This window comes from Dermacentor albipictus, chromosome 8 (genome assembly GCF_038994185.2).
Source record: "Dermacentor albipictus isolate Rhodes 1998 colony chromosome 8, USDA_Dalb.pri_finalv2, whole genome shotgun sequence".
NCBI lineage: Eukaryota > Metazoa > Arthropoda > Arachnida > Ixodida > Ixodidae > Dermacentor > Dermacentor albipictus.
This window is the reverse complement of record NC_091828.1, coordinates 59,285,858-59,297,575: the sequence shown is the minus strand read 5'-3', so window position 1 is coordinate 59,297,575 and position 11,718 is coordinate 59,285,858. Positions and strand designations below refer to the sequence as shown.

Below are 11,718 nucleotides of genomic sequence, written 5' to 3'. Positions count from 1 at the left end.
TTTGAATAGCTTGAGAAAAGGTACCGCACGCCGTATGGCCGAGCTACCTGCCAGCGTGTTATAGCGACCGCCACAATCTGGCCCACGTCGCCGTTTGAAAAGCTCTATGGGTAACGGTAATTAACGGAGAGTGCGCGAGACAGAAATGCATTTTCTTCTCACGGTTTCGTGGCGTGAACTATCTTTCTCGCTAAATATTTTTCCTAGTTCCACACCTTAGAACTCATAAATTTTTCCCGCGAGAGACTGATAATATATATTACGCGAGACAGCCAAGCTTGCATCTCATATGCTAACGCATATTTTGAATGCATCCGACAGGAGCGCCAGGAACTATGCAATAACGGACGAACTTGCAGTGTTTTACTGTTTGTAACATAGTGCAGGCGATATGTGAATATTGCATGCAAGCACAGCGAATTTTCGCGCTACAGGGGCCAACGGAATGTTGAATTTGCAAGCGAAACTAAAAGTAAACACTTGTCAACAATTGCCCGCCCGAATCTCTAGCGCTCGTCTGCAGTGTAAATCTAATTCTGCGGACAAATCAGCCTAATACAGGCACTTAACGTGCCACGAAACTGCCAAACTCGCCAACGATGACCGCCTAGTAACGGGCCCCCAGCGAGTGCCCAGCGCTCCCAGCTGTTTACTACGCATCGAAACCAAGTTGTCAAATTCCATCGCGCAGGGCGCGCTAGCCGTTCATTTCGGCCGCAATTGCTTCGCAGGTGTGCCCCGGGGGACAATCCGTGCAAAAATCACATTTTTCCGACCTTTCGCGGTCCCAAAAAACGACGGTTCCCCAGGATGCCAAAAAGTGGCCAAAACCCAGCGCAGGCAGATTTGCGCCGTAGCAATCCATGGGGTCCAACTCGACGAGCAAAGTTTTCTCGCCCTAACAGGCCCTTCTGGCGCTGAAACTCCGACGAGGAGCGCGATAGAAGTGTCCCTTCGATCCTACATGCCTTTTCCGACGCAATGCGCGATTATATGTGTCGAAAAAATGCCCGAAAATTCACGATCGCGCGACGGTGATCGTCGTCTCTGCGAGCAGCTACGTCACAAATCGCGGCGACGACTCCGGGGAAGCCGGTCTCGATTTTTGCCCGCCGCTCGCCGAAACCTGCCCGAAGTGCAATAAAACCAGTGTCAAAATGTACAATGACTCTGTCCCGAGCTTCGTTGGACTTTTTTCGACGCGATTCGACCGATAAACTGCTGAAAACACGAAAAATCTGAACGTCGCCAGCGGCCAGCGAAGCAGTCAACATGGCGGGTCAGCGCAAATTTGTGTTTCCCCGGCGATTTTCTATCGCCGCTCACGCTCGATCCGCGCCGTCCGACTCGAGACAAACGGTCGAAATGCGTGGAAGAATCATTGAATTTTATTCTCAGACACTTGTCAGCGGCCCCGACGCGACGAGGCGCGAACGCCGAGACTCGAACCGTGGAATTAGCACAATCTCGTTGACACCGGCGCGCCGTGAAACTCGTATTTCAAAAACTTTGCGGCTACGCACCGCCAACAAAAATTGCACAGTGTTCGTCCAAGGCCTCTACTACAATACCGATTACTTTTCGTAATCGTGCGACGCCGCCACGATGAGCGAGCAACCGTTTTTTGAGCACAACAAACACAATCTCAAACTCGAGCCGCGGCATTTGCGGCGCTCGCCAGCACGAGATATTGTTGTAGTCTTCCGTGACGTCCGCGCCCCCTCTATAAAAGCGGCCGCTTTCCGCATTTCGCTTCACTCGCTCTCTCGTCAAGCAACCAGTTCAGACGTCAGCTCCTCCGCTCGCTCACCTCGTCGCTCGCCTTCTGTTCGTGTGGTTCCTCGCCAGTGTTCAGGTACGGAGACCCTTCCACTTCCCGCTATGTCTGAAGCCGAAGCAAAGCCCGCAGCTGCGACACCCAAGGCCAAGGGCCGCAAGTCCGCTGCCGGAGGTGCCAAGAAGGCGAAGAAGCCCGTCAGCCACCCCAAGTACACCGAGATGGTGAAGAAGTCCATCGAGGCCCTGAAGGAGCGCGGCGGTTCTTCTCGCCAGGCCATCCACAAGTACATCATGAGCCACTTCGACGTCGGCAAGGATACCAAGGTAGTGAACACCCACCTCAAGCTTGCTCTCAAGCGTGCTGTCCAGTCCGGCCTGCTCAAGCGATCCAAGGGCACCGGAGCGTCTGGTTCCTTCCGCCTGGCCGAGAAGGCGACGGCCGGCCCCAAGAAAGCTACTGGAGCCAAGCGTGGACCCAAGAAGGCTGCCGGAGGAGCGGCGAAGCCCAAGAAGGTGGCGAAGCCCAAGGCTGCCAAGTCTCCCGCCAAGAAAGCCGCCAAGCCGAAGGCGGCGAAGCCCAAGAAGGCTGCCGCGGCCAAGCCCAAGGTTGCGAAAAAGCCCAAGAGCCCCAAGAAGGCGAAGTCTCCGAAGAAGCCGAAGGTTGCAAAGAAGGCAGCACCAAAGAAGGCGGCGGCGAAAAAGTAAGGCCGTTCTCGTCACTCTGTGGCCCACCGCACGTCATCCACTTCATCCCTCACGCTCATCAAAGGCGCAGTGCAGCATTGCGAGCACGTAAGCCGCTAACAGAACTTCGTCACCCTTGTCATGTCCATCGACGGCTCACCCTCATCAAGCCTACCCGAGTGCCGGCAAGCCACGGGACACGCATCTGTAAATAACTTCATCCAGTGCACCTCATGGCGATTATTGTCACAAACTGATAAGTTATCTCGTGTCTTACCACCTTCATATGTATGTATATAGCTCATCATTCGCCATGATCAGGGTCGCTTTTATAATAAAAGCGTGTTCCACATTTACTTCTCCCTTTTCTGTAGTTTTTCTAGCGGATGTGAAGTGAGCAGTTTGACAGCAATGCAGTCTGCTTGTTCCTTACTTCGCTGGAACCTATTCTGCAGGAAGCAGTGCGCTCTCGCACCATGGGCTCCGAAGCGCGCGCGTTATTCGGGTATCGCAAGAGCGCGCGCCGCATTCGAACGGCTCATGATCAGCTGTTCAGTCCGCCGTCGCCTAGCAACAGCTGACGTAGGTAAGAGTGTAGCCAATCACGTTTGAACACCCCCGTGGGGTTCGTTTGGGTGCCTTCTGGACTGCATCCTGCAGCATTGGAACGTTGGCATATGCGAGGCTGTTTGCGTAAGTATTGATTCGTGGAAACTTCAGAGAAAGAAGGCGATAAGGGGCCCAGACTTCGCAATTCATTCTGCGGAATGTATACACATCCCTGTTTGCTAGCGTGAGAGCTACGTTGTGGTAAGTAGATGCGCTAATGTCTGAAGTATTTAGAAGTAGATCGAGAAGCGTGTAGTTATCGGAGCATTGTTTCGTACTTAAAATAGTCGCTTGAGAAACTCCGATGCCGCGTATTAAATGCACGTGAAACGCAGAATCTCTTCCTAGATGACCATTGCTCCAATTTTAATGAAATTAGTTGCACTTGAGCGAGAAAGTTAAATTCTAGTGACCATGCGTGGCGAAATTTTGATATAACGCCTGAATTTCGCGACAGCAGTTTTTATTTATTCGTAGTATTGAAAGAAAAAAAATTAACATGAACATAACACTAAGAACAGATATCGCAGTCGTGTGAACTGCATCCGTTGGAGCACCAAATTTTATATCGATCCATATCTTACGTGAATTGGTTACTAGGGCTTTGCAAAAGTTCTACCAGCATTATTTGAGAGCCAATCATAATAGGTCAATTTTGTCCGTTTTAGACGTAGTGTTTGGTGTCATTTACAGAATGATTTCCTTTTTCGTTGCCGAGCTTTAAGCTTGATAGTGTCGTTTACTGAAAGTTCGCGATTTCTGCCAACATTTATTATGAAATTGACGACCTAAATGAAACATTCACAACCAACAGTAACTCGGTTAGCAACCTCATCGAATTCGGTACAGTTGTAGCCGAGATAAACGGTTTCTCCTTTCATATGTATTAATGTAATCATATGTATTAAATTGGAGACCCTGAGCTGAAGCTTCTTAACGGTAGCTTGCTGTTCATGAAACTGTTGCTAAGGTAGCCAAATCAGTTACAAGGAGCGCATGAGCTTCGCTTAGAAACTGGCATCGCGGATCTGGTCCCGTGTTGTGCAGAAAGGGCTCCACTTTAACCAATTCTGCGTTGCTAAAATAAAATGATAAACATTGAAATCTGGGTCACTAGCGTGGGACATTTCCGCTGGTACCTGCGGTGTATTTTTGGCTGCGCCGCTATTTGTTATTTCATTGTTTTGGCACCCTATCTTGCAGAGGCTCCGCAGCAGCATGGTGCTGCTATCTGTCGACGGAGCTGGAAAGCAGAAAGTTACAGTTATGATGGCGACTACCAGGTGCCTCTAGCATGCGCAAAATTCTACGGGTTGGCCGATGTTCGCGCGCGAATGGAGGATTGGCCGCACGGTGTTTTACTTGTTGAGCGGCTAGCCACAGAATAGTGATTATGTTTGATGTTTGTACAAGTGCTAATTAAGGCGCTTAACAGCTTTTTAAATGCGAAACATTTCTTGGCGAACATTTGCCACTCTGACAGCATCTATCTATCTAGCCGCCGACGGCTTGGTGCTCTCGTGATCGTTTCGTTAACTTCATATGTATTTGATATCTACCAAAATTGGGGTGGTGCACGTTAAGGCACTTCAGGTGGTCCAAATATCTGGAGCCTTCCACTACGGGGTGCCTTATAATCAGATCGCGGTTTTGGTACGTAAAACACCATAATCTAATTTGTTTAAAATTCGCATAGATTGGCAAACGTGTGTATGACGAACATAAATGATAGGTCATGACATGCGTGTCATTTAGGTCACGAAGCAGCCGCATACTTCTTGGTGCTCTCATGGTCGTTTCATTAACTTGGTATGTACCAAAATTGGCACAGTATGACAAGACTGTATGACGAACCCAAATGACAGGTCATAACACGATTGTCATGTAGGTCATGAAACAGCCGCATACGTCTCGTTGCTGTTAGGAATGGCCGTACGCGGTGGCAACGTGCCAGCTTTCAGCCCGCTGCACGTGTTCCAAGCCCCCCGGACGAGGCGCCTTCCGAGAACTGCGGATGACCGGCAGCCACGTGGCGCGCGGTCAGCTCAGGAATCTGGTACTCCGCCGCGCCACCCGGGACGGAGCACAGTTCTACGAAGCCCTCGGTCGTCGACTCCGGCGCCTTTGTGAGTGGGCGCTCGACCTTGTGTGCATTAGTGTGTGTGACCCATACTGCGGTATGGCGGCAAGTTTACAATGATTGGACGAACATTCCCGACCATTCGTGCTCCGTCCACGCCGAACGATGACGTCGAACTATGACGTCAAGCGGAGAGCTTATAAGCAGCGTTTGCCGGCTGCTAGAGTGTGCTCGTGTCGTGCTCGTCGTTGGGAGCTGAGTGCTCGTTGTTATGCTCAAAATGTAGTAGTGAGCTGTGTGCTCGAATGCTGTTTGCTGAATGTTAATCTTGCGGGCTCCATATGGGAGTCGCGCTAGACTGCCGATGTATGTCTTGTCTTAAAATATGTTAATCTGTAAATAAATCCTGTTCACCGAATTCATCTCTACGACCTTCGACTCCTTCAAATGGTGGCAGCGGTGAGGTAGTCCGACGACTCCTACATCTGCTTGACAGCCGTAGGATCGTCCGACGAATCTAATATCTGGTTGGCAGCGGTGAGATCAGCCTATATACGGCTCCTAGATCGGCCTGCGGCTCGTAACTCGGCCTACGACTCGGAGACAGCAACGGCAGCTGACGGACGTTGGCACTTGGTGACCGACCGGCATCCTGATCAAGTTGGAGGCGACTTGAGATTGACCACCTCTTGCAACTGACTGGATACGGCGGGGAAGGACTGGTGATATGGTGCTGCTTCAGTGGGTAAGCGTTTGGTTTTGGCTGTAAGATTTACCAGGCTTCAATTTCACTGTGTTTTTGGATTTGATTCGCTGGGGATCTTTTACTTGTATTTTGATTTGCGTGGGTATCGCAGCAAGTATTGTGTGACAGCAGAGCCAAAGCTTAAAGTAGTGACCATGGTCCTAATGTGTTTGACGAGGGCTGACCTGTTGTGGTTGTGTGAGGAGATAGAGGTAAACGTAGAGGAGGACTTGACGGAATAAGAAATTCGCAAGACAATTTTGGAAAGTAACAATGATTCAAAATTCATAGAACAAATGGGCAAACGAATTCTAAACAAAAAAACGGGAACAGGAAGCAATTAGCCAGGAACAGGAAGAATTTAAGCAAGAACAGGAAAAAGCTCGGCAGGAACTGAAAAGCATTTCACAGGAAGAAGGCCTAACAGAAGTAACGAGGCAGTACATTGAGGCATTGAACAAAGAGATTGAAGGTTTCGAGCAGTTAATCGAACAAAGTCAACAGCGGCTTGAAAAATCTGTAGGCTGTACGCAGCGAAAGTGGCAGGATGTCGACAGCAGATTTCAGTCGAAAGCCGAGAGTAGTAGTACCTGTGAGAATAGCAACACGTTCATAAGTGAACTCGAAGTGCTAGCAGCTAACGATGCCTTAGTGGCAGCAGAGGCCGTTAGAGGCCAGAGTGAGAGCGACGAGGTGCTGTGCCAACAGAGGACTGTAGAGACAGCTAGGCCAGCTGCGAACAAATTGGCACAGTTACCGCGTGTGTGCGTCGCATCTCATGGTATCCAGGTCGTTAGCGAGGTACAGAATACTACGGACTTGACAGACGCGAGCACCCATGTCGAGTCAGATCTGCGTGCAGAAGAGAAGTGCGAACTGGACGATGCAGTTGAGAGTAGTTCTCGGGATGGCGAGCTCCGTAGTTCACGAGAGAACAACTGCATTGTTCAGGGATCGGTGCGGCTCTCCGCCAGTCTAGATAGCCTAGATAGGGATGGTTCAGTTATTAATCATTCGGACTGTGCGCGTGAGACAGCGATCGATACCGACGGACTGTGTGTCGATGCACAGCGTGAGCTGGGCAATGTAGTAGAGGGCAGTTCGCAAGAGTGCGAATTGTCTAACTCGAGTAAAGCCTGCTGCATTGTGCCAGAGTCGGTTGGGCTGTCCGCCAGTCGAGGCAAAGTGAGAGTAGATTTAAATGTAAATCACTCAGACTGTGCGGGTAAGAGATTGATCCGGGCCGACGAAATGTGTACCGGCCAGCACGATGCACGAGAAGGCGACATGAAAGCGAGTGCAAAGAGAAAGCGCCGTAAAAGGAAGCGCGGTAAAGACCGAAAGACGGTAACTAATGTAGCGCCGCCAAAGATGGCGAGAAACCCAGAAGGGCAGGGCGCGAGGAAAAAGGTGCGGTCGTCACGGACGATGTTAACGCATCCAAAACGTTCGAGCCACCGGTCAAAGGGGGACCGCGAAGCATGTTCTGCACGGACGCGGACAAAGGGCACGGGGCAGTTAAACTCCTCGTCGTTCCGTAGTTCTTTTCAAAGCTCAGCGTGCAGTACGAAGAAGCGCAAGGTGGCAGGACGAGACCAGGTGGGGAGTAGCGACGCGGTCAGTCGAGGTCATGTTGAAAGCGGGGCGCGGGGACGCAAATTGGCAGGAGACCGTAACGTCTTGGGGGAGCCGATAGTGAGCCAGCCCTTTTGTAGTTCCTCGGCAGCCAGAGTAGCTTTGAAACCGCGACCACCTCGGGTACGGCTGAAAGTATGGGTCAGACATAAGCGGTTGGAAAGGGAGGCCAGGAGCGCTTCCGTAGAAATGAAGTCTCTTGTTCTTTATTTTGAGCATCGGAAAGTTTTCGCGAATTGAGACTAGGATTTCTTTCAATGTGTAAGGTTTGAGCTTTGTTTGTGTTTTCGTTTGAGAAGCTCTGAGATTTGAAAGATGAGGATTGTGTAAACATGTAGTCTCGCGAGTGTCGGTTAATGAGTAAATATGCTTTTTTTGTGTGTGTGAGTAACCTGAACGTCAAGGTTATCAGCGAACATTGTTTAACTGCGCGAACAAACGAACCACAAAGACAGAGAGGGACAAGGACGGGCGCAGACTTGCAACTAAAGTTTATTCCACAATGTACACATATAAGTACACAGCCGACATGCACCACTGCGCGTGCGCGAAAAAAAAGCCAAGGTAAAAGAAAAGTAAAACCTTGTATAAGCGACACGCGACCTACCTACGCTCGTCAATAAATCTCATCTCACTGTTATGTAAATAAACTGAGGTGTCACTGACACATTGTTGCCCCTTCTTTCTGATGTGGTACGCCTCGAGTAGCTCTCTGGCTCGGCTATCTCGGCAGCGGCACAAAATCTTCACTTCCTTCATTATCGGCTTGCACGTGCACGCCAGGCAGTGGACAGGCAGGTGCCCATTCGTTTTATTTCTAATAGACAACTCATGCTCACGCAAGCGCACATTCACACACCTTCCTGTTTGGCCTATGTAAACTTTGCCGCATGATAGAGGTATCTGATATACTACTCCAACAGAGCAATCTACGTGGGAAATGGAGTGCTTAGTTCCGCACCCTTGGAAGTTATTCTTACTGCTTCCTATGCGCGAGCATAGCCCAGCGAGCTTGCCGGGAGCCGAGAACGCTATCTCAACTCCATACCGTTTCACAACCTTCTTTAAGTTGTGAGAAGTCTTGTGAACATAAGGCACAACTGTCCTTTTCTTATTTTTGCGCTCCCTTGCGTCTTCAGCGTCATTGCCTTCTGTCTTTATCTTCTTGAGCACTGCCTGCACTACTGTTGAAACGACTGATTGCGGGAAACCGGCTTCTTCCAGCCTTACAATCTGCTTGTCAAAGCTTTCCTGTATTTTGTGCGTGCAGGACTTCCTTAAGGCATGTCGGCTGTGTACTTATATGTGTACATTGTGGAATAAACTTTAGTTGCAAGTCTGCGCCCATCCTTGTCCCTCTCTATCTTTGTGGTTCGTTTGTTCGCGCAGTTAAACAATGTTCGCTTATATCTACCAACTCGCCCAACAACAAGTTCTACTAAACTATGTCAAGGTTATCGTTGAGAGGCCTATTGTAACGCGCGTAGATTTTCAGTAAGTGCGTGATTTGCACTGAGAAGAGCTCTTAGGTCCATTAGCGCGTGTCCTGTGCGGACGGAAGGAAGCAGAACGTTGATGACTGGGTTGCTCGTGTGTGTCGAGGGCAGCCGTATTCTGACTTCTCTAGTACGCGTGCAAAGAGCTAGTTAGTAAAAGACACATTTGTTCAAAGGTTCCTCTGTGTTGCGTAAGTTACGCAAGTGTGGTTGTTTGTTTAAGGAACGTGTCCTGTGTGGTTTAAAGGAACAAATATGAGTCAGCGTGATGAAAACTTTGTATGATGCAAGCACGTGTTCGGAATAGGGACCTCAAACTTAGCGCGTTTGTGATGACGTACCTGTGGAGTTGGCCAGACGGTTCAGTGGCAGCAGTACGTGAGATAAGTACGCCACTGTGATAGGGTAGGAACAGGCTGTTCGTGAAGTTAAGCTGCTTAAGTTATGTTTGGGTATTGGTGTTTGAAAGCCTTCGGTTTAATTCTGCGTAAACCTTTACTCTTGTGCAACGCGACGGTCGGGTTTGGTCGAACTCAGAAGGAACGTGAACGCTCGCTTTGGCGGCACAAAATTTTCGGACAAAATTTGGGTTTCCCAGTTGAGTGACTTGCATGGAGATTGTGATGGGAAGCCTGGTAGGTTAGCAGCTAATTGCGGGCGTTTGAACGCTGAGCGGTATTGTGTTGCCGGGTCGACTCTTCTGTGCCAGTTGTTGTAAGATGGTTGAAGGCATTCTAAATACGCAGGGGCTGCAGAGAGCAAAGCCGTCATCTTGCTCGCCAGCCATTCTCTTCCTGCCCAGCGGTTGCCAGCACTGGCCAGGCGAGATTTCCCGGGCCATGGAGGAGCTGTTAGGAATGGCCGTACGGGATGGCAACATGCCAGCTTTCAGCCCGCTGCACGTGTTCCAAGCCCCCCAGACGAGGCGCCTCCCGAGAACTGCGGATGACCGGCAGCCACGTGGCGCGCGGTCAGCTCAGGAATGTGGTACTCCGCCGCGCCACCCGGGGCGGAGCACAGTTCTACGAAGCCCTCGGTCGTCGACTCCGGAGCCTTTGTGAGTGGGCGCTCGAACTTGTGTGCATTAGTGTGTGTGAGCCATACTGCGGGGTAGCGGCAAGTTTACAATGATTGGACGAACATTCCCGACCATTCGTGCTCCGTCCACGCCGAACGATGACGTCGAACTATGACGTCAAGCGGAGAGCTTATAAGCAGCGTTTGCCGGCCGCTAGAGTGTGCTCGTGTCGTGCTCGTCGTTGGGAGCTGAGTGCTCATTGTTATGCCCAAAATGTAGTAGTGAGCTGTGTGGTCGAATGCTGTTTGCTGAATGTTAATCTTGCGGGCTTCATATGGGAGTCGCGCTAGACTGCCGATGTATGTCTTGTCTTAAAATATGTTAATCTGTAAATAAATCCTGTTCACCGAATTCATCTCTACGACCTTCGACTCCTTCAAATGGTGGCAGCGGCGAGGTAGTCCGACGACTCCTACATCTGCTTGACAGCCGTAGGATCGTCCGACGAATCTAATATTGCTCTCATGGTCGTTTCGTTAACGTGGTATGTACTAATCTAACGTGGTATGTACAATCTCTTCACACCGCTCACTCAACACTAGCAGGGGAGTTATATCAGAAGGAGGCTTCCTGAACCTCAGTGACGAAGAGGTCCTCAAAGGATTTCAGGACCAAACGTAATTAAGGTTCACAGAATCACACTACGACGAAATGACCAACAGATCCGCACGAAACATGTGATACTGACATTTGGCAGCAGCACTGTCCCTAGTTCACTCGACGCAGGATATTTCAAAATCAATGTCAGATCGTACATATCAAATCCGAGGCGGTGTTTGAAGTGCCAGAGGTTCGGGCATGCATCTCTATCATGCAGAGGCAAATAAACATGCATGAAATGTGGTGCCAATGACCATCCTACTGATAACTGTAATGCTCCCCGCACTATCTGCCAATTGCAAGGGCGATCATCCTGCTTACTCGCGGAGCTGCCCTTGCTGGAAAAGAGAAAAAAGAAATAATCGCAATAACTGCAAAGGTAAAGATCTCATTCTTTGAAGCGAGGAAAAGGCCAGAGGGCACTTACCTCGAGCAAGCTATGCCAGTGTGACGCGGCAGGGGGCATGCAGCGCCAAACCGGTTTCGGGAGCCTTCATGGTCCACGTCCGGTACCCGTGTAGAAACTCCAACCGCCCCCTTGGTGGCTGCACCCAGTGCTGCTCCATCATCATTGAAGACTGCAGGGCCCGGTGTTGAACCCAACGCCACGGGCCGAGACGCGCGTCTCGGCGCTTGGCTCTCGATCGTCCAGCGCCTCGGAAAAGGCGATGGAGGTCGATCCAAAAACCCCGGCGTCATTGACGCCAAAAGATCCGCGCTCCTTGGAGCGCTCCAAGAAGGAGAAACATCTTAGTAACTCCACTGAAAAAGGGACAGGTAACCTGAACGGTTACCGCCCCTCATAAGAGTAATCAGCTTTTTAGTACATGTCACCTACAACTTGTAAGCTCACACACAGAAGCAATTTTCTTTTTTTTTTCCCATTCCAATAAAATGGCTTTCATCATTCATTGGAATGGCAGAGTCCTAATTCACAATCTAGGTTGCATCACAGACATTATAAATAAGTTATTACCAGTGGCATTCTGCCTTCAAGAAACAAACTTAGGGC

The 11,718-nt window shown here is 50.0% G+C and overlaps 1 protein-coding gene across 1 annotated transcript; it reads left to right on the top strand.

Annotated features, from left to right (window-relative positions):
• The first annotated feature begins 1,744 nt into the window (after nt 1-1,744).
• Nucleotides 1,745-2,819, top strand: LOC135915175 (histone H1-delta-like). The gene has a single exon (XM_065448217.2). The coding sequence runs from the start codon at nt 1,882-1,884 to the stop codon at nt 2,482-2,484; it is 603 nt and encodes a 200-aa protein (XP_065304289.1). The 5' UTR covers nt 1,745-1,881; the 3' UTR covers nt 2,485-2,819.
• Nucleotides 2,820-11,718: the final 8,899 nt, after the last annotated feature.